This window comes from Nestor notabilis, unplaced genomic scaffold, assembly GCF_000696875.1.
Source record: "Nestor notabilis isolate BGI_N333 unplaced genomic scaffold, ASM69687v1 scaffold16985, whole genome shotgun sequence".
NCBI lineage: Eukaryota > Metazoa > Chordata > Aves > Psittaciformes > Psittacidae > Nestor > Nestor notabilis.
In genome coordinates, this window is record NW_009928066.1 from 1 (window position 1) to 20,684 (window position 20,684).

The 20,684-nt window shown below is 47.6% G+C and overlaps 2 protein-coding genes across 2 annotated transcripts in view; one reads left to right on the forward strand and one right to left on the reverse strand.

The window, feature by feature from the left end:
- Nucleotides 1–133: 133 nt before the first annotated feature.
- Nucleotides 134–1,667, forward strand: PROCR (protein C receptor, endothelial; the record flags this gene model as incomplete). The annotated part of the gene is made up of 3 exons (XM_010014366.1): nucleotides 134–370; nucleotides 1,210–1,476; nucleotides 1,555–1,667. Coding segments are annotated over 3 exons (617 nt in total), but the record flags the coding sequence as incomplete, so codon positions are not given.
- Nucleotides 1,668–8,257: 6,590 nt separating this feature from the next.
- The window catches only part of DNAJB11 (DnaJ (Hsp40) homolog, subfamily B, member 11), a gene marked incomplete at its 5' end in the record, with an annotated part of 13,079 nt that continues 652 nt past the window's right edge, over nucleotides 8,258–20,684 (reverse strand). Inside the window, 8 exons of the mRNA XM_010014367.1 lie at nucleotides 8,258–8,664; nucleotides 12,814–12,973; nucleotides 13,356–13,467; nucleotides 14,036–14,093; nucleotides 14,700–14,782; nucleotides 15,295–15,437; nucleotides 16,394–16,526; nucleotides 17,509–17,606. Coding sequence (XP_010012669.1) covers nucleotides 8,600–8,664; nucleotides 12,814–12,973; nucleotides 13,356–13,467; nucleotides 14,036–14,093; nucleotides 14,700–14,782; nucleotides 15,295–15,437; nucleotides 16,394–16,526; nucleotides 17,509–17,606 — 852 coding nt within the window. The remainder of the gene's footprint in view (nucleotides 8,665–12,813; nucleotides 12,974–13,355; nucleotides 13,468–14,035; nucleotides 14,094–14,699; nucleotides 14,783–15,294; nucleotides 15,438–16,393; nucleotides 16,527–17,508; nucleotides 17,607–20,684) is intronic.

A 20,684-nucleotide genomic window follows, 5' to 3' on the forward strand; every position in this document is an offset into this window, starting at 1 on the left:
GCGCAGATCAGGTGTGTAAGGCAAGAACACGGTGCCGGCTGGGGTTGGAGAGACTCGGGGTTGGCGTGGGGGGACACCCATGGCTTTTAGGGGAGGGAATGAGGCGGTGGGTGATGTCTGGCATCTCTCGCAGCCCCGCTCACCTTTACCATGCTGCAGCAGACCCGTGTCTCCAAAGGCAGCTCTGAATTCTGGGGGAACGCCAGCCTGGACGGGCAGCTCAGCCATCTCCTGGAAGGGCTTAATGTTACCCAGGTACTGCCGCTGGAGCCCCCAGATGCCTGGGCCAGGCGGCAGCAGGATGTGGCCACCTACCTGGGCTACTTCGGCCAGCTGGTGAAGCTCTTCAGCAAGGAGAGGCCTATCAACTGTGAGTGGTACCCTGGGAGGGCACAGGCATGGGTCCCAATGGGGTAGAGGAGCCCCCCCTTCACTGCCTGGGCACAGGGACAGCCTGGCAAAGGGATGGGGACACAGCCACGTGCAAATCCTCTGGGCAAAAGGAGCCCTTCTGTTGAGCTGGGAATTTCTTAACCCAGAGCCCATCCTGGGAACAGGATGATGGTCAACCTCCTGCTGCCCCTTGGGAAAAGGGCTGGGGGCTACAGTCTGAGGGGATGGGGAGGTGTAGGCATTCTGCCTGCACCCTGCCTGTACTTTGCCTTCATTCCTCTCTGCATCCTGCCAGCATCCCATCTGCATCCTGCAGCCACTGTGGGAGGTGTGGGATGCTGATGACAATGGCTTCAGGTCCCTGCCTGCATCGCTCCTGATGTTCCTGCCCAGGCTGTGTTTCCCCTTTGCTTCCTTTTTTACCCCCAAACCAGTTTTGCCCCAGCTCTGCATTTCCTTACCTGGCCCTTAGGAAGCACTTTCTCACCTTGGGGTCTTTCCTCACCCGGCATCTCCATGCTCCCTGTACCACATCCTTCTGTGAGGGTGAGGAATAGCTCACTCTGCACCGAAAACCCGCCCATCTCTGTGACCCTGAAGCTGTGCTGTACGCAGATAAGGAAGGGGAAGATAAAGCACGGTGCCCATCTGTTGAGAAAAGTTGTCCATGCAGCTAAACTGAGTGAAAACAGATCAGAGGTTGGGTCTTGTAGTGCAAGGCTAAGACCCCACAAACTCAGTGCACAGCTTGATGCTGGTGACAACCACAGGCTGCCAAGGGTAGGAGCGTGTTGACCCTGATCTCTGTCCCCGCAGACACCCAGAGCCTGTGCTGCCGCTTCGGCTGCTGCCTCTTCCCCAATGGCACAACCCAAAGCTTCTACGAGGTGACGCTCAATGGGACGGCTTTCCTGAGCTTCCATGTCTCCAATGCCACTTGGGAGCGGCGCTGGCCCGGCAGGGATGCGGTGGCCACCTTTGCTGAGAGGGAGCTCATGAAGTACCCCAAAACCACCCGGGATCTCCAGCATTTCCTCAACACAACCTGTGTGGGCATCCTGCAGGCTCAGAGTGCTGCGACGGGTCCGTGCCAGGTTTGGGAGGGCAGATGGTGGCTTGGTGGGGATGAGCCCTGTCTCACCTCCATCCCTCTTATTGCAGGTAAACAGAGCAGCCGGTCGCACGCTCCACTGGTGCTGGGCCTGATCCTGGGGACCTTCGCCTTGCTGGGCATGGCCGTAGGGATCTTCCTGTGCACAGGAGGGAGCTGCTAGTGGAGACAGTGGTCCCACATCACCCTGTGGAGACAGGGAATGGACCCATCTTCCTCCCGTGGAGGCAGGGATCAAGCCTGTGCCCCACAAGGGATATATCTCCCCAGCACCACAGGCTTTGCTCCCAAAGGACATCAGTGGGTTCCCTTCCTGGTCCAAGCTGGGTTGACCCCCCCCAAGCAGCAGTGCCATGCCCTGGGGATGGCCCCCACACCAGGCTGGCACGATGCACTGAGTCTTAACACTGAAATACATTTGGCACGAACAGAAAAAGATGGGGAAGCAAAATGGGTGAAATCAGCAGGAGAAACAACCGAGTAAGGGTTTAAAAGGATGGCATCATACCCTCATTTATCCCTGTTTGATTGGGATAAATGCATGGGAAGATGGATGTCAGGCTCTGTGGCAGCGCTCGGAGATGTCATGTAATAAAACCACCCATCAGCTCTCACAGCACATTTGGCTGCTCTCATTTCTCCCCCACAGCGCTGACGTGGGGCTGCAGATCCATCACAGAGGAGGGCTGTGGTTGCTTTGGTTTGACTCAATTAAGTCGCTTCTCCAATGGCCAAGCAGCAATGCTTCGTTTAGTTTTCATTCCCTCATCTTTGTATGAGGCATCGAGGCTGAGCACAGGCAGCTGTAACAGGACAGTCCGTCCCAGCAGATTAACGTGCTCTGTCATCCCATAAGGATGCTGTCAGAGGGATACAGAAGCAGGGGGATGCCAGGCATGGGGAGATGCACTGGGGACCCCAAGGTGAGAAACCACTCCCCAAGGACCAGCTAAAGGCATGCAGAGCTCTGTTACTAGTGCTACTGTGTTATTAGTACGACAGCATTCATGCCTTTGTTTTCTGTTTCTGCAGTCTAGATCGGAGATAAAAGCTCTTTGACTGTTTAGACTTTGGTTACATTAATAATTAAACTCTTGGCTGCATTTCCCTTTCACCCATAGCAAGATTTTGAGCACATCAGCCCTCTCATGCCCATCTCTGTTGCACCAAAGGCAAGAAGGGCTGGGGATGAGCCAGGAGCTGGCTTGGGCCACTGAAAGAGGGGACAGCATAGGAGCTAGGAGCTTTTCTGTATTAACTTCCAGCTCGTTCCTTTCTAAATACCCTTCCCTGCAGCTCAAAGAAAGAAAGAAAGGATGGGCACGGGGGAACATGGGAAGAGAGATGGAGGACAGGAAGGGGATGGGAAGATAACAGAGTAGTTGCCCTTAAGGAGGGATGTAGGAGGAGGCCTCCAAAGACCACATCTCATCATGCTGGCCATCGGCCACAGCACAAACAGCTCCGCCAGGCTCCCAGGCAGGGGCTGAAGCACTCCCCACCCTCCAGCCAGCTCCTTTGCACAAGGGGAATGGCAGCCAAGAGGTCACAGGATCCAAAACAAGGCTGAGGCTGATGAATGTCACTGCTTGGCCCCGAAAGAAGTGTCCTTGGCCAGCAGCTTTGCTGTGGGCTGAGCACTACACATCCCTGCTGTGGGCATCAGAGGACAGGAGGCTGATGCTGAAGGTTAAACGATGTAGGTTTGCTCCCCACAAAGTGATAAGAACTTTCGTAGCCAGCTTTCAGCAGGAAGAAACTGCTGCATACCCAGCTCTGCCCCAGATGTTGGACTTGGGGCATCACTGTTACCTACACATGGAGGCGGGTGTAGCACCATGGTCCCAAGACACAGAGTGATTCTTATGCCATGTGTGTCACTGGGCACAGACTGGTAGCAGGGATGATGGCACCAGGGACAGACCTGGGCTGGAGAAACTGGGGAGGTCTGGAACAACAGGGCTTGTTTTGCTTTTGGACAGATGAAGAAGTCTCTACTTCAAAGCTGTATAAAACCTTTTTCCTGTCCCCAGTCCTTGGTGCGCATTAGCTGCAGAAGGAGAGAGCTGCAGAAAGGAGCAGACTTTGCTGCTGGTCTCTTGAGTCTGGCAGTACTCACAAGGGGATGGGGCAGCACCCAGCAGGGGGCATCCCTCTGGAACTGCAGAATCCCAAGAAACAGTCTCATCTTGAACTGTGCCCATGGGCAATGCACCCAAAGCTGCAGGGCCACCTCCCTGGTGGTGACCAGCACCCGTGCTCAACACAGACACGATGGCCAAGAGCAGAGGGGTATGATGATAGTATCTGCTCCAGCACATCACAGACCCAGAATCTCTCTTCCTTATCCCAAATTGCCTCATAACAGGGTCACCAACACCTGGCCCCATGTACCATGCTGGGGACACACGGCCAGGCTGCCCCAGCCTGTGAGCTGGGCTCTGCCCCCATCACCGCTCTGAGGTGTGCTATGGCACATCTATGGCTGATCATCTCCCAGATTTAGCTATTCTGCTATAGCCTTGATCACAGCTTGGGACAGGCACTAACACTTAGCTGTGTATCCTGTCAACTGAGGGTTGTTTTCAGTTTGCTACTTGTTTTGCTTCCTGCAGGAGGGTGAACAAGCCCACGCACAGACCTTCAGAGGCTTTAACCCCAAAGCAGCATCTTCCCCAGAGAAAACCATCCTAGTCATCTACACTGATCACCACATGAGGCTTTGCCTCCCATGTGCCATATGGTTTCCATCGCTCAGCTCTGCTATCACTGGCTTGGATAAGGGTTGAGATAAGATACTCAGCCTCAAACATTGTTCCAGTGAGTAAGATGATGCCAACGTGCTGAGAACTAGCTTTCCCTTTCACCCATGTCCCTTGGGGTGAGAGGCCTTCCAACACCTCCAGCCAGCCCTCCTTGAGGAAGGCATGCTTTTTTGGGTGCGACAGTGTTTTGGGGGTGGAAGCTACTTGGTATCTTCTTTCTAGCAGCATCCTAATGCAGCATGAGTGGGCAGGTCCCTGGAAACACTTAGCAAGGGAAAGGGCTGTGCTAGTGCTTGCCTCCTTCATAGGGCATAGGGATGCCCAGGACCCATCACTGCCCTCTTCCCTTTCCTCTCACCTCCCAGGCCAGCGTGCCTGACCACACCAGAGGAAATGGGAGGAGAAAGCTGGCTGCTGGCCACAGTCAACACCGAGCAGGGCTACGTGGCACTGGGGACGAATGGAAGCTTCTGGGCAGCGGGATACCATCAGTGCTGCCACACCTCCTGCCCTGCCCCAGCCAGGCTGTCCCCTCCCTGGGGACCACTTTGGGCTGAGCAAGCCATCCGCTGCTCCTGCCATGGGAGCAGAAAGGGACACTGCTGTCTAGAAAGCACATTAAAGACTCCAGGGAGGAATCATCGCTTTCACCTTCCCTTCCTAGCCAAGGATCCCCCTTGTCCTCAGCCATTTGAGCAGATGTATTCAGGAACACTGAAGATCTATGTGCCTTCAGAGCAATTTTATCCTGGCATCAGTCACTTCTCCCCTCTTTCCTCCCTCCCTCCCCTGCCTGTCTCTCACAAGCAGAAAAGTTTAGACACGCATAGATAAGTACTTTAAAATAATAAGCTCTTAAGTAAAAACAAAAGAAAAAACAAACACTGTACTCACAGAGAAGTTTCCATGGAGAAAAAACACTTTTCCACCCCCTGGGGATGAGGGAATGTTCTATGCAAGCAGTACCACTTGCTGTAGTAAGAAGAAAGACAGCAGTGGCCTTCTGCATGGCTAAAGCCCTTGGGGTCAAACCACACCTTTGGGCCAGACTGCTCTCCAGGACCCACATACATGATGCTTAAGCCCTTGTGTGCAGCCCCAAGGTGGCCAGTGGTATCCTGGGATGCATTAGAAAGAACATGGCCAGCAGGTCAAGGAGGTGATCCTCCCTCTCTGCTCTGCCTTTGTGAGGCCTCACCTGCAGTGCTGCATCCAGCTCTGGGCTCCCCAGTAGAAGGCAGACACACAGCACCTGGAGCAGGTCTAGCAAAAGGCTACTAGAAAGGGTCTGGAGCATCTTTCATGTGATGAAAGACTGAAGGAGCTGGGCTTGTTCAGCCTAGGGAAGACAAGGCTCAGGGAGAATCTGATCAGTGTGTGTAAGTACACAAAGGGAGGGTGGCAAGAGGATGAGTCTGGGCTCTTCTCGGTGCTGCCAGGAGATAGGACAAGAGGCAACGAGCATAAACTAGAACACAGGAAGCCCCACCTGAGCATGAGGAAGAACTTCTTTGCCTTACGGGCAATTGAGCACTGGAATAGGTTGCCCAGAGAGGTTGTGGAGTCTCTTTCCCGGGAGGCATTAAAGAGACATCTGGACACAATCCTGAGCAATGTGCTCTAGGTCACCCTGCCTGAGCAGGGAGGCTGAATTAGATGACCCCTCAGTGGTTCCTTTCAGCCTCAGCTAGTTTGATTCTGTGAACACCTAAGCCTCCTAAGAAGCATTTATGAGATGAAGGGGTACATGCGCTCTAGGACTCACTCACACCAGGTAAATGCTACTGAAATACAAGATGCAGGATGTCACAGACACTGAACAGCTTCCACAACCTCCCCGGCCAAACACCCTGGGGCCCTTGGAGGACAGATACCTTCCCCCATGATGCTGGAAGCAGCACAAGATTCCTCAGGCAAGCAGACAAAACTGAATGGAAGCATTTGAACCAGGCCCTAGCAAGCACTAGTGTATGCTGGTGCCTGCAGAGAAAGCATAGAAATCCTGGAAGTTTTGTTTGAAGGTGGGAAAGGCGGAGGACCCCAGCAATGCACAAAACAGTGGGGAAAGAGGAAGGAAGCAGAGCTGCTTGCTATGATTTGGGGCTTTCTTTCCTGTTCTGATTCCCACCCTTGTAAAGGCTGGGGCTTTGCAGCTACTGTTGTTCTGCACAGCACTGACTCTCACAGGAGTACAGACCCACAATGAAAATTAAAACAACCTACAAAGGAAGGAAAAGAATTAGCAGGAAAAGCAGCAGCAGTAGGAACAAGTACTCATGCCTGAAATAAACGCACTGCCTGCTGCTAGGGGTGCAGGTAGGAAAGGTCACACCACCTTCTGGGAAGTTGAGGCTTTGGTGTCAAATCCCAGCTTTTGGCTTTACTGCTACAGGAGAGCACTGGCAGCATGGCTATGCACCAGCAGAATAGCAAGGCCATCATCAAACAGATCCTTGAGAGGCTGAGATAACAGGAACCAGCCCCATGCACAGGGATATCTTAAGACGACTGTCTTCGAAATCTGGGGTTTCTTAAGAAATCTAATCTAAGGGGGGGATGTGGGGACAGAGCTGCCTATACACACCTGGAAAGAGGTGGTCATCATGTGGGCACTCAATGGCAGCAGCCTCAGCTGGGTTTAAAGCTCACAGTTAGGTATTTGGAGGAGGACAAGCATTGAGACCAAGGACTTGGTATGCCAGGTTTGTCTCATCCCCCCCTCAGCTGCTCCTGAAGCCCCTGCTTCACTCTGCCAAGGCAAATGTACAAAGCATCCAACAGGAAACCTTCCCGGTGCTGCTGCTTCCGCTGCGTCAGCTCCCACTGGAGCTGAAGGGTTGGGTGGGACATTGCTAGACCAAAGGCAGCACACAAAGGCTGGGCCAGAGCTGCTCTCCACCTTCCCGAGCTCACATACAAGCTACTTAAAGCCCACAATGAAGAAAACAAAACAACACTAAACAACCTACCTCGAGTTTCCTGCTGCTGCTTCCAGCAAACATTTCCATGTATTAAAACCCACTTATCATCCAGGTCCTGGGCATGTCCCAAGGTGTAAGGATCCCACTTTATAGCTCCTAAGAGCCCAGAGGGAAGAAGCAGAATGCTGTCCTACACCAAGAGACTCGTTTCTCTTGCTGCCTACAGCCCTCTAAGTGAAGCAGTCTCTGACTGACTCAGGCACCTCAGAGAAGTTTTTTGGCTACCAGTCTGGAAGAATGTGTGGAGATGAGTGTCTGATCAGGATACATAAGCAAGCAGAGTCTTCATGACAGAGACCAGAGCAGCACACAAACCTCCCCACTAGGTTACCAGGCCCTCAACTAGTTCAAATAAAGCAGCTACAGAGCTTTTGCTGGTATTAACAGCTGTAGTTTCACCCTTTACAGCAGCTCACAGCTTAGGTCATGGAAAGGACTATTCCTTGTTAGCTGTCCCAGGGCAAGGGCTGCTGAAACACATTACCAGGTAGTTTTTGCCATTCCAACTCAAACATCTTTATTTCTGTGCTGTTGGCTTCATCTGTCCTCACAGAGGACAGACTGCAGGAGGTAAGTGAACTTTTCCAGACAAGCTGTTGGTTACATTTGGAGGCAACAAGGAAGAACCAAGGCCATGAGCAGCCATTCCCATTATTTTCTGTGGAAGTCTTGAGGAGTCTTTGCTAAGCTGTTGTGACTTCAGATTTAAAACCAAGCATTAACTTCTGGGCTAAGAGGACTCCTTGGTAGTTAAGAGAGTCCACAGGAGCAAGAGATTTTTCCCCTGCTTTCCCAACTGTGTGTGGGGTCTAACATAGCCCCCAAAGCCCCTCTTGCCAGTCCACTCCCACAGGCACCTGTACCCTGCCCCAGAAACACAGACTGAACAAACACCACACTCTGGGCTCAGAGGGGAAGGAGAAGGGCTGGGGTTAAAAAAACAAAACAGAAACTCCAAACAGACTGACACAAAGGACATACAAAGCAGGAGAAGCTATGAAAATATGTTGAGATGGTCAAGAAAAGTCACATCAAAATATATTTAAAAAACAGAAATTCCAATCTGTGTGGAATTTAAAACTCCTTTCCCCACCATTTGTTTTTCCTCTGCTCAAGGAGTCTCTGTTGTTCCAGGACATGGAACATGATAGGCAGCACCAGTTATGTCCTGAAAAGGGTAGAATTCCTCTCAACTCATCTGAGCACTTCCACCATTGACAAAGAAAAAGAATTATATATACCTCAACAATTGCCCCACCCTCCCTCTTTTCCATTCTACAGTGGGCAGGAGAAGAGACTGCAAACAAATTTGACTTTCTGTTGTCAGGTAAGTCCCATTTTTCCACACATCAATATCCCTGCAATCCATTGTACACCTTCTGCACCGATCCTTGTTTCAGTAACTGTTTGAGACCTGCAAAAGAAAGGAAGGCATCACTACACAGCAGAAACAGGAGGACCCTGCATTTAGTGTTCCTGCTGCATCTACACATCCGGCTCAGAGACCCCCTGTGGCTGAGCCCATTTAAATAACACATACTGGTATACTAAGCGAATCATAAAAACCCCCAATAAAGTAAGAAAAACCCTCCCAAACCCAGTGGTGAGACAGCTTGACTCCTACTCCTTCAGCATTCCAACCAGGAGAAACTGGACTGAGGTTAGTGATGTTGTAACAGGGCTTTCATGCACTCTCAGGACCACAAAAGACCAGTGGTTCCAGGGAGAAAGCCTCCTTTGCTACCAAACTCAAGTTCCTCACAGCTCTGTAAGGGATAAAGCTGACTCCCAGAGCTGCTTTGCTGTTGAAGTTGACACCAATTTTGTCATCTTGAAGTACAAATGCAACAACAAACAACTCAGTATTTCCAGAGTCTAACTGATCTTACTTACCTCCCCAGGCTCCCTCTACAACCCCAGAGAAACCTGCTGACAGCAAGCTCAGGAGGGCTACATTTGAGTCCTGGACTTGCCAGCTACTGAAATCCACAGGAGTAACTAGAAAGCAGAGGTTTGTTTTCACACTGGTATGTGGTACCTGGGGACACTACTGTCCACTAGAAGTAGCCCCTGAAGGCAAGCAAGAAAAGCAGACTTATCTATGGGCTTAAGGATCCTACTGAAGGCCTGACAATCTTAAGGTTTTGTTTGAAACCCACTGTTTCACAAGGGAGTCTAGATGACTTTTCAAGTATCACCTTCCCCATTCATAAAACATTTCAAAGAACTGACTGCTCTGAGGTCCTGGCAGTATTAAATTCTTAACCAGAACAGGATAAAAGTGTCTCAGCCTTTAAAACCCCAACAGCTCATCTACTGGGGTCAGCGCACTCAGGGAAAGACTGGCAGTGCTACTTAAAGGGCAAGTCCGTACAAAACAGAGGAAGCAGGCTGGCAAGAACAGATGTGTCACACTTTTTTCCAGATATAAAGAGGGAGTCCCCTCTGATTAAAGTCATCTTGGACACACACTGCCAAGACTGCCACTGCCCTGGCCACAACATCCCTCAGGGCATGACAGCATCTCTGCTCTGACCAGCACCAGATACCACTGAGCCTGAACAGGGGCTGTCAGGACTCAGAAAGGAGAAGTACCAAACACCATGGGAAACTTACAAATAATAATTAAAAAAATTGAGCTAAACTGCTATAATTATGCTGTTGGATGATCCCCAGAACAAAGCAGCTGGCTTGCACCTCAACATGAGAGAAGATGGGACTGCAGTCCTGCCTCAGATGAGATTAATCTGCTGCTCCACTGAAGCCAAAGTCTTGGCATCACAGTGTACATATTCGTACAACAGGTCAGATTAGGCTGCCTAGAAAATACTGCCATAGGTGTTAACTTTAAGTGAGGTACTCAAGCATGGGGAGGGAATATCAGCAATTAAACGAACCAATGCCTGAAAGGTTAGGGGTTTTTTCCTGTACAAGTCCTTCAAGAAATCCAGCTAAAAGAGAGTATTGTCTCCCTGCAAACCTTGTCCTGCTTGTCTACCTTTAAATCATTCTGGCTACAGATACTACTGTTCTTTAAGACCAGTGATTTCATGCATAAGGGTCACAGCAGCTGTTAAAATACTGAAAAACTGTTCTCGAAGTAGTAACTAGAAGAGAGACGGCTCTCTGCCAGGCAAGAGTTATTCGTGCTTCTTGCTTGGTAGCCAGAGAATCCTGAATTCTTCTACATTCAGAAACATCCCTAACTGTGGGGCAAAGTGACCCCCTACACAGGAGCCCCATATCATTAAGGACAGATCATTCTCCAGGGGAGTGCAATGTAAGTTCACTTCCCCTCCACTGCCAAAGGAGGCTGCAAGTCACTTCCTGGCTAATGGGCAAGAGGATGTGCCTCCTGGATGTGTGGTTCTTTGAAAGGAAGGCCCTAGCTGGAGAAAGGTGTGCTCCAGTAACCCTGAAAGCACCATTCCTGTACCTCATTTCCTGATAGCAAGCTCTAGGCAGCTGCCTGCTGGCCTGAAGGATACCCCCATTATTGCACAGGATATTTCAACACATACCTGATATTCAGCCAGGAATTCCAGTCAGGTGCTACAGCACCTCAGGCATATTTTACTAGAGCCAACTTCGAGATTATTCTGACACCATCAGCAGGTGACAGGTTACAACACAACCTGGGCACTTTGCTAAGCATGCTGCTGCTCACTGAACACTCCAGAGTTAAATCATGGAATCCAAAGCTCCAAAACAGACTATAAACAAGCATCAGTAAAGACAAATGAGAAATGTCAAAGAGAAAAAGTCACCTCTGATCAACAGGCAGTAAATTCCCTGATGTCACTCTGGCAGGAAAGAAAGCATATTATTTCTCTGACTCTAAAGCTTTGACTGACCAGAGTGGTGCTCCCCAAGTCAGAGTATCCTCTGACTGCCCCAGGAGCTGTGCATATGGTAATGAGATAAGAAATTAGGACCACTGCCAACAATAAGAAAAAAGGGATGTTTTGAATTCTGAAGCCTACAGTCTTCCTTTGAATGTGTACACTGAACTGCTGCCACACAACATGAATAGATATATTCCCTCATAAAACTCCTTAAATCACTGGATGTTTGGAGATATTCTAGCACACAGAAATACATCTGACTGCCTACCCAGTCACCTTCCTCTGGGGAGCACAGAATTGCTTTAGGAGGGAGTGAAACACCCAAAGGGCTTGTGCCTGAATACACTCATGCCAGTACCATCACCTCTCTGATGCCAGAATACCCATGAAGGTGTGTGAGCAAGCTTGACAAAACACAGAGGCTTCTCCTTGCCTCTTCTAAATTGCAAAGAGCAACAGCTGGAATAACTTCAGGTCTGTTTGAGAGGTACTGTTGCCTTACAAAACTTCAAGAAGGGCAGCAGATCCTGGAACAAGACTTCACACCCACGCGGTCACTGTGCTTTGCAGCCCTCAGTGGACACAACACACTTGCAACAAGCGGGAAAGCACAAGGGTCAAAACACAAAACAAGTGCACTCAAAACACAGCCCAAAGGCACACACCTCACTGCAGAGGTCTGCAACAAACAGCTGCAGAATCATAGAACATCAACCCTGGAGCTGCAGCTACCAACTGGGCTCCATGTAGTAGCTAGCAGAGCATGGCCAACACAACAGTAAATGCCACAGGGCTGAAAAAGCCCTCCCAGGGCTTGGCTTCCCTCTACACACTTGAAGAGTAACAGGAAAGCTGCACATATGCCTCATTCCACCAGGACAGCTGCCAGAATCCACTAAAAAGGTAACTTCAGATGAAGGTAGCCCTTCATCTGAAGGAAGGGCTCTGGGGTCAGGGATTTTCTGAAGAGCTGCACTGGTACATTCCAGGAACTTCTTTGTCCTGTAGCAGAGGATAGGGCCCTTGATGCCTACTCTGAAACCCTGTGAACATACCGCAGAGGCTGCTGAAACAAAGAGGAATTTCCAGCTAGGAGTATAATATTTACCCTCCTGTCAATTTTGGGATTTCTACATGGGTCTTCAAATTTCCATTTGAGTACTGAAGCCGAGAAGCAGATTTCCATTGCATTCCTTCTTCCCTAAAGAGCCACAAAGCACTTAAGAGTAGAAGGAGAGGGAGGAGAGAGGAACAATCCTTCTGATGCTGTAGACTCCCTTTACCCTTGACAGCAGAGGGATTTTCACAAGTCTTGCCTCTAAGAAAAGTAGAAGCAGGGGCTGGAAAACTGCCTGTGATCCCATTCCAGAAGAAGCAAAGCAGGCAGAAGCTAAGCCCAGTAAGTCCTTCAGTTCAGACAGATGGCGAGCTACAAAACAAAGAACCTGCAAATTTGCCAAGTGCTATGTCCCAGCAGTAACACATCCCAACTTAATCTGGCTCCCTACAACTGCAGCAGCCAAGTTCACTTGGCTTCAAAGGGAAATGGAAGTTAATCACAGGGCATTGGCCAACTGTGTTACGTTGTACAAGGGGCACAGAAAAAGGAGAGCCCCTCCTGACCACTGCAGGCCCTGATTCTGTTGTGCCAACATCTTATCAGCTTTGGCTGGAGGTCTGTGCAGCCTGCTGCCATGGCAGGGCTTGAAAACACGCACCTTCCCGCTGCTCGTTAGTCAGTTGCTCTTTGGGGAACTCCACATCAAACGTTATTATTAGCGAGCCTTTGATATTATTGTTATCAAAATTTGGAAGACCTTCTCCTTTCTTCCACAGTTTGGCCCCAGGTTTCGTAATTTTATCCCGAGCAATGTGAACCTAGAGACAAAAGGAATTTCAGGACATTACTAGTGTTCTGTGTGTACCCCAACACTCCAGTGCCCTTTCCAACCCACTGGAAAGCTTCAATTGATATTAATTCTTTGCCAAGGTCAGCAATATGTAAGGGGTCCAGGCAGTGTTACTGCCAGAACTAACACCATTGAAGACAGCAGATGAAGTAACTGCTGTGACAGCCAGGAACTGAGCTCCCTGTAGAGCCCATTATGACTCCCTGGGAACTGGTCTGGAAGGCACTAGGCAAGGGGATGCTGTATGCAACCAGCAGCAGCACAGCCCCTGAGCAAGCTAAGGCCTCAGCACAGGAGGCCTGCAGTTAGATTTTCTTTACACAGAGCAAGAAGACAAATTGTTGTCTCACCTTGTGCCCATCCAAGTGGGCAATATCCATTTCAAAGCCTGTAAGTGCCTCGACCAGCGAGATTGTCACATTTGTATACAAGTCATCTCCTCTTCTTTCAAAGACTGGGTGCCTGTGGAAATAAAAACCATTGGAACTTTTCTTCTTCCCCATAGGGAAAATAGGTTCTCTAGCTTCTTCCCCTCTGTTTATAAGTTTAGAGAATTCACAAATCAGAGAGGAAGCGAAGAATGAACTAAATTTAGCTTCATTTTCCTGTGTATGGCATGTACTACCAAATAACCCTTCTATTTCTAGGGCAGTGAGTGGCAAGGCGTGTCAAGAAGCTGTGACTCACACAACTCTTTTCTTAGTAGTGCATTTCCTTACAATAGGGAGATAGTATGTTTATGGAAAAAGGAAATTTTTCATGTGATTCACACAGGAGCCTCTAATGCATGCCAGTGTTCAAGCCAAGTAAAAGTGGAATTATCACAGCATCTTAAGTGGTGAATCCACCTACTCTAGCATCAGCAGGGTTGAACATCCTGCGCAGCCCTTAGTAACAAACCCCTGGCCACATCAACTCTGCTGAAGGGTTGCTACATGCTAGCCAAGCAGGCAATGCTGGCCAGAAAATCACTTGCAAGCTTCCTTTTATAGTAACCAGAAACAGCAGACTACCTAGGCCAGTTACTTACTTAAGGACTTTTATTCGGAAGCGCAAATCACCTGGCTCCCCATCCACATGGGGCTCACCTGTGAAAAGAAAAGCTCTGTTTAATGGAGCTAGTTACTAATCACTGAAGAAACAAGCAGCATATTAAACATGAGAGAGGTCTACAGCTCACATGTTGCAAGAAAAAAAAAAACCAAGTAATCAATCTTTACATGACTAAAACCCTCCTTGCACAGATCTGTTATTAGAGAGCATAGGACTTTTGAGTATTGACTCAATGAGCTCATACCTGTCTGCTGCTCTGAAAGACTTGCCTGCATGCTAATGATGTCCTTGTTGAAGGACTTACTTCCTTGGGCAGAGAGATTCCCTCACATACTCAAGCCTGGAACAGATGCTCCTACTCAAAAGTTATGTGAAACATCAGATGTGGAGATTTTTTTTATACTTTTTTTTGTGCACACTCCAGTACCAGCAAAGGAAGCAGAACTTGGAGCGGTCTCCAGACTTAGCAAAGAGTATGCTCCTGGATTTCAGCAGCAGCAGAGAACACAGCACTTCAAACTGCATGTGCTGATCAGTTACCAAAAGCAGGGCTTGGACACTTCGACTGCCAAAGACCAGCCTTGCATTACAGGAAAGGAGCAAGTCAAAGCTGAGCAGCAGGGCAGTGCCCATATACATACCTTCACCAATGAAGGGATACTCCATACTATCCCTCACACCTGGCTCTATCTCCACTTCTAGCGTTCGCTCCTCATTCACAAGCCTGCAAAGTGGAAAGTAGCCAAGCACTAAGTTTCCAACACTAGGTAGTAGCACCTACTTATTTTACTGGGGTAACACTAGAACTGGAGACTGAGTGCTGCCTTTCTTGTGTGCTGATACTCACCTTCCAGAGAAGGCAAAGTTAAGCCACTAAGTGCACAGGGCAGCACCTGGATGTGCAATTATACCACAGTATTCCGTGTCCAGCTGTTCCCAGCTGGAAACTCTGACCGTATCTCAATTTGTTTATTGACATTTAGTTGTGGAACTCCCACTGTAGTATTACTGATTGTTCAAGGAAAAAAGAGGCTGAAGGAGCAAACTGGGGAGCTCTGCTTCTAATGATCTAGAGATGGCCAGCTCTACTATAAGAATAAGGACTGGCTCCTTGGAAATGAGAAACCTGTGTTAAGCTTTTCCTGCCAGATCTTATTGGTAGTACAGGCGCCTCCCTCCATCTAGTGGTAGGTTTTGAATAAACACCCATATATCATTAAAGAGCATAAAACTTACTTAACATTTGGACATTCATCACAAACAACTTCTTGCGTCATCTGGAAGCGTCCAGGACCCAACTGGGTGGTCCTCATCTCCTGACGGCAATTGCATTTCCGTTTGCCAGGTGCCTGTCTTGCCACTGGCTTGTTCCTGACAACCTGCACAGAGGAGGAAGAGGTCAATACTCACAGCACATAAGCCAGCAGCACTCCTGGGTATCCACAAGGGTCTGGATTTCTCAAGCAGCCTGAAAATAAATTTCGGTTTGTGTGCTGCCTTTTCAGTCCACTCTCCAAGTGGCCTCAGCAAAACATTCTGACAACAGTTTTCATCTTGTGCCTCTTGCTGATCACACATTAAATACCAGAAAAACCTCTCTAGGACTCCACTATTCCCATTTACTTTTACTATTTTCCTGCACAACAGAAATAGAAAGGTAACACTAGGATGAAAAACCTCACACTTTGGTTACAATTGCTGCCTTGTACTGCACAATGGGCAAAATTATTCCAAGTTCCTCATTTACCCAGAATCTCAAGCTCAATCAACACAAATTTTACATGCAGAGTAGCAGGGATTGTCAGCATCAGAAATGTAGCTTATTTAAAACAAATACCAGAAAATTAAAAGGCCACCATATATTTGCCAAGTATGTAACCCAACAATTTGCAGTGACATGTCTGGCCATATAAAGAGGCTATGAAAAATCCTCAACATGGTTTTGAAAGAATTACAGAATGAATTTAAGGCTTACGAATGGGCCCTCAAATATCAGTAAATTCTACAGAGAGACCACTTACACTTTTTCCAACTGGGCTACTGCAGTAAAAACAAGCTACAACTAGTCACTGGCAGTAAATAAATAAGCTATCATCACAAGAAGCATCCTTTTATAGAGAATGGCAGATGGCAAAGATGAGTAAGTGTGTTGTTTCTTCAGTTAACTACTAACAAACAGCATCGTAACAGCCTTCACTATCCCTGCAAAATACTGAGAACTGAGCACCTATTTTAGTTCTGTTCTTTGGGACATGATATCCTTCTGAGCAGCGGCCGGGACAGACATCTCAAACCCGAGACCACACTGGAGAGACCAACAGGCAACCACACTTACTTCCACGAAGTTTCCTGAATACACCTCCTCAAGTGTAACCTCGAGGTCCACAATAATGTCACTTCCTCGGGGAATGTTCCTGTCTTGTTGGCGAGGGTTACCTCCAAACATGAATCCAAAGTCCCCAAAGAAGCTGGAGTAAAGCATATCAATTAGTTCAGGAAGGAATTCTCATCAAGTAAAGCTCTGAAAGAGAGAGCCATCCAAGGCAGAAGTAATATGTTACTTGGCAAATGCTTCTAGCCCACTGGAGAACAGCCCCCTCACAGTACAAAAGCACCACAGTAAATCCAGATACCTCTTTTTGCTCCTCCAGAACACAAGCTAATGCCTTCAAACAAAGTTGTCACATTGGAAGATATTTCTGTACTAAAGAAAACCAGTTTTGGAGCAGGAGTTGAACGCCAACACCTCAAAATCCGACCACTGCCTAAGGGAAGACCTCTCCTTATTACACTGCAACCATCACCACAAGGCACCACCTCTGAGTAGAACTCCACTTCTGGCATTGCAAGTAAAACACTAGAAGCTGTTTTTCAATAGTTTAAGGACAAGGGGCAGGGATGAGAAAAAGCTTCCTAGCAAGTCCATGTATTTTTCTCAAAACAGACCAGCTGTGAGATCTCACCCAGAAGGATTACCCAAGATGAGCAACTTCAAGAGTTGTTCTAGTAAATTTGTGCCTAGCAGAACCAAAGGGGGCTTAAGCAGAAAATCAGGTTCTGCCTGAGTAACCTAGAAGTGCCTTCAGATTTTACTGATCCAAATTCTACAGTTGTCTACATCTTACTGTAAGTCACTACAGCATTACTTTGCAAAAGAAAAAAGTGACCCAAAGTACACACATGATCTGTGACAACAGGTTAAACATCAAGACACCACTGGCTCCTACTCACTGAAGCAAGGACTGTTGCATGACAGCCAACTGAAAATTGCACATGGGATATCTACTGTAAATATATTTCCTCAGATTCTCAACTGTTACTTCAAATCAGTGCCTCCAGACTGGGTAAAACACCTTAACATAGAATTTGCCCACACCAAACATGCGCATGAGCATCACAAAATTAGAGTTACCAACAGCAGAACAGCCTGAAATGGCAAAATCTCCTTACTGTGAGAATATGTCTCCATGAGAGCTCTGGTGCCCATCCTTCAATCCCTCCTCACCATATGCATCATATTGCTTCCTCTTCTCCTCATCTGACAGCACCTGGCAAGGGCATGAAAACAGACAAAAGCCATTCACCCACAGCTGAGCTGAGTTATTTGAACAAGGCTCTGAGAGGAAGCAGCTCACCAGTGCTCTTCACTGGGGGACAAGCAGCAATGCTTTACATTACAGAAGCACTGGCCAGAACTTCCTTGCTGCACTGAACTAGAGAAGTTAAACATTTATAAGTTAAACCCATTAAAAAAAAAAGTTATTTTAACAAATCAGCAGAAGCAACACAGAAAATTAAAGTAACACTGAGTTTTCTTACACATTAAAAAAATAATCAGAAGGAATAATTCAAATAAGTTCCTACAAAGCAGCAAACTGGAAAAAAACCCCAAACAAACAACAACCCATAAAATCACATAGTACTACCCGTTTCTCAGTTAGTTCTTCAAGCCTGCAGAATGTGTATTTCTCCACTATTTTGTAGACATTAGCAATGATGGCAAATTTGCCTGCCGAGCTGAACCTGCCAAATATAGTAACTCTGCACTAGTTTGAATGCTGGCCCTTATTCCAAAGGACCACAGAAGTTAGAAGTGACTTCAGTACTGAGGCAGAACAACACATATGACTTTCAGGACTTCAATTTTAATTCCTGAGCACTGATCTTTGTTTTTTCCTCCCCCAGGGACCCAGAAGTTTCCAGTCACATTTAGTTTTTCTCCCCCTTCTTCACTTGTTGATCATAGTTAGGAAGGTTAAAATTGCCAAGTTAGCTTTCAAAAGGCTAGAGAGGAATGAAAACAAATTGAGAAGCAACTAAACAGCTGGAGAAGCTGATTAAATGATGAAAACCAGCCTGAAATTGTAACTGATGGTAAATGCTAAGCAACAGAGGAAAAAACCCAAGTGACTTCATTAGTATCATCTAGTAGATGAGTTAAATTCTCCCTCTGTCCCAATTTCCATTAAACTCCACATTTCCCAAGGCTGTTGGAAAACACAACTCTAATAACACAATTTCAAGTACTATGAAGAGACTTCTGGATTGTTACATTTAGTTGCCTTGAGAGCAAAGCAACTACAGCGGACAAGCTTAGGGAAAAAAGCCCCAACCAAATAAACATCAAAACTCCACCCTGAGACTAACTACAGACTGGTTTGGCTTGGAAGGGTCTTTGAAGCTCATCCAGTTCCAACAACCCCCTGCCACGGGCAGGGACACCTTCCACTAGAGCAGGTTGCTCCAAGCCCCTGTGTCCAACCTGGCCTTGAACACTGCCAGGGATGGGGCAGCCACAGCTTCTCTGGGCACCCTGTGCCAGCGCCTCAGCACCCTCACAGGGAAGAAATTCCTTATAGCTTATCTAAATCTCCCCTCTGTCAGTTTAAAGCCTCTTCCCCTTGTACTGTCACCACATGCCCTTGTAAAAAGTCCCTCTCCAGCTTCCTTGTAGGCCCTCTGAAGTAGTCTCAGTTCCCTCACATTGATTGAGTCTTCTTTCTGAGTGAAACAACTGCATACAGACCACACAGCTGCAGGGTGGAAATCACCTAGGCTGTTATGAAAATGAGAAAGAACAAGTAGTTAATCTACTTTCCCCACATTTTCTTTGAAGACTTTGCTATAGATAGTCAGCCAGCCAAACCCTGAGGAGCAGTACTACTAACAAAGACTGTTTTGCTTTATGGCAAAAAGCATGCTGGTTTAGGTTACAACATACACATAATTCTACCTCCCTTTTGCCCCAAACAATCTAATCGACACTCTGAATCTAGTAGCCACTTTAGCAGAAGGATTTGCAAGTTGTACTTGCTAAACAAAGAGACAAAGACCTTGCAGACATCAAAACATTACTCCTCCCAATCCTATTTTAAAAGCACACATAAATCAATACTGGATTTCAATAGTCTGATGCATCAGTCTCCAGCTGAAGACCCTGAAGGGAGGTTTTCTAGTTGAATTTTACCAGCATCCAGCAAGAGCATGTTGCATTCATATTGTCTGTGCTAGCACCAGCACTCCACACTTGATGTTGAACAAGGACACTGTTGTGCTTCAGTAACATCTTGGTTAGGGGAAAATAGGCTCAGTCACTGCTCATAATAGTTACTATTCAGCTCCTCCTGCCACCACATCCCCTGCTGATTTGATTTTAATTTGCTTTTAATAGAAGGAATACTCTCAACTGTTACTATGGCAAAGAAATAAACTGGGACTCAAGGAAAAGGTAGAGAAATGCTTCCTGTGCTTACTGTTCAATATGACAAGTTCCCAACTGAGAAATGACAACAAGCTCACAGAGCTTTGAAGTAAACTGCATTCATCAATTTCCAGATACTGCAAATGACAGGTAATAAATACTTCTGTCCACAGAAAATTCTTTATGTCCACTGGTTTCCCTGTGATAGTTCAGCCAATTTATTTAAACGGGTAACTCTGAACTAAAAAGAGGTTCAGGTCTGATACAAAAGTCAAGTCAAATGTGTTTTCTTTCTGATCTTTCATTTCCTATCAGCTGAGCCTTACTCACAGCCACACACACATTTGTTCTTGCGCCAATACTTAGGGTTGCATCAGCTATATTCATTCCTCAAAGAGCTATTAATACCAAAGAATTTAGGTTGCTGCCCTCACTTTCCTCTGGTTAAGTAAGCTGAGGTCTTTAATTGTCCTCTGTCAGAAGGAGCTCTGTAATCAACCTGGCAGCCTCTCCACCTTTGTTTTTTATTTGGTAGAATGCCTGAAATTCAATACAGTAACAGTGGAAGGCTGGATTGCACCCACACCTTATTAGAAGGCCTCCTTTCTTGTTCCCCTGAAAGTTATAGGACAAAGCTTCACGAGACTACTTGTTAGCCGAGGTCAGCCTCATGCTCCCAGCATCACAGAGTAGGTTGGAAAAGACCTTAAAGCTCATCCAGTTCCACCCCCCTGCCATGGGCAGGGACACCTTCCACTAGAGCAGGTTGCTCCAAGCCCCATCTACCCTTCACAGTCTGAGGAAGGCCGGGAGCACTTAAGCTTCCCCGAGTTCCTTACAACAGGGGGAACAGCTTCGCCCCTCTCCCTCCCCAGCAGCTACACCAGTCCTCACTACACCCTGCCCTACACAGTGCCTGCAGATA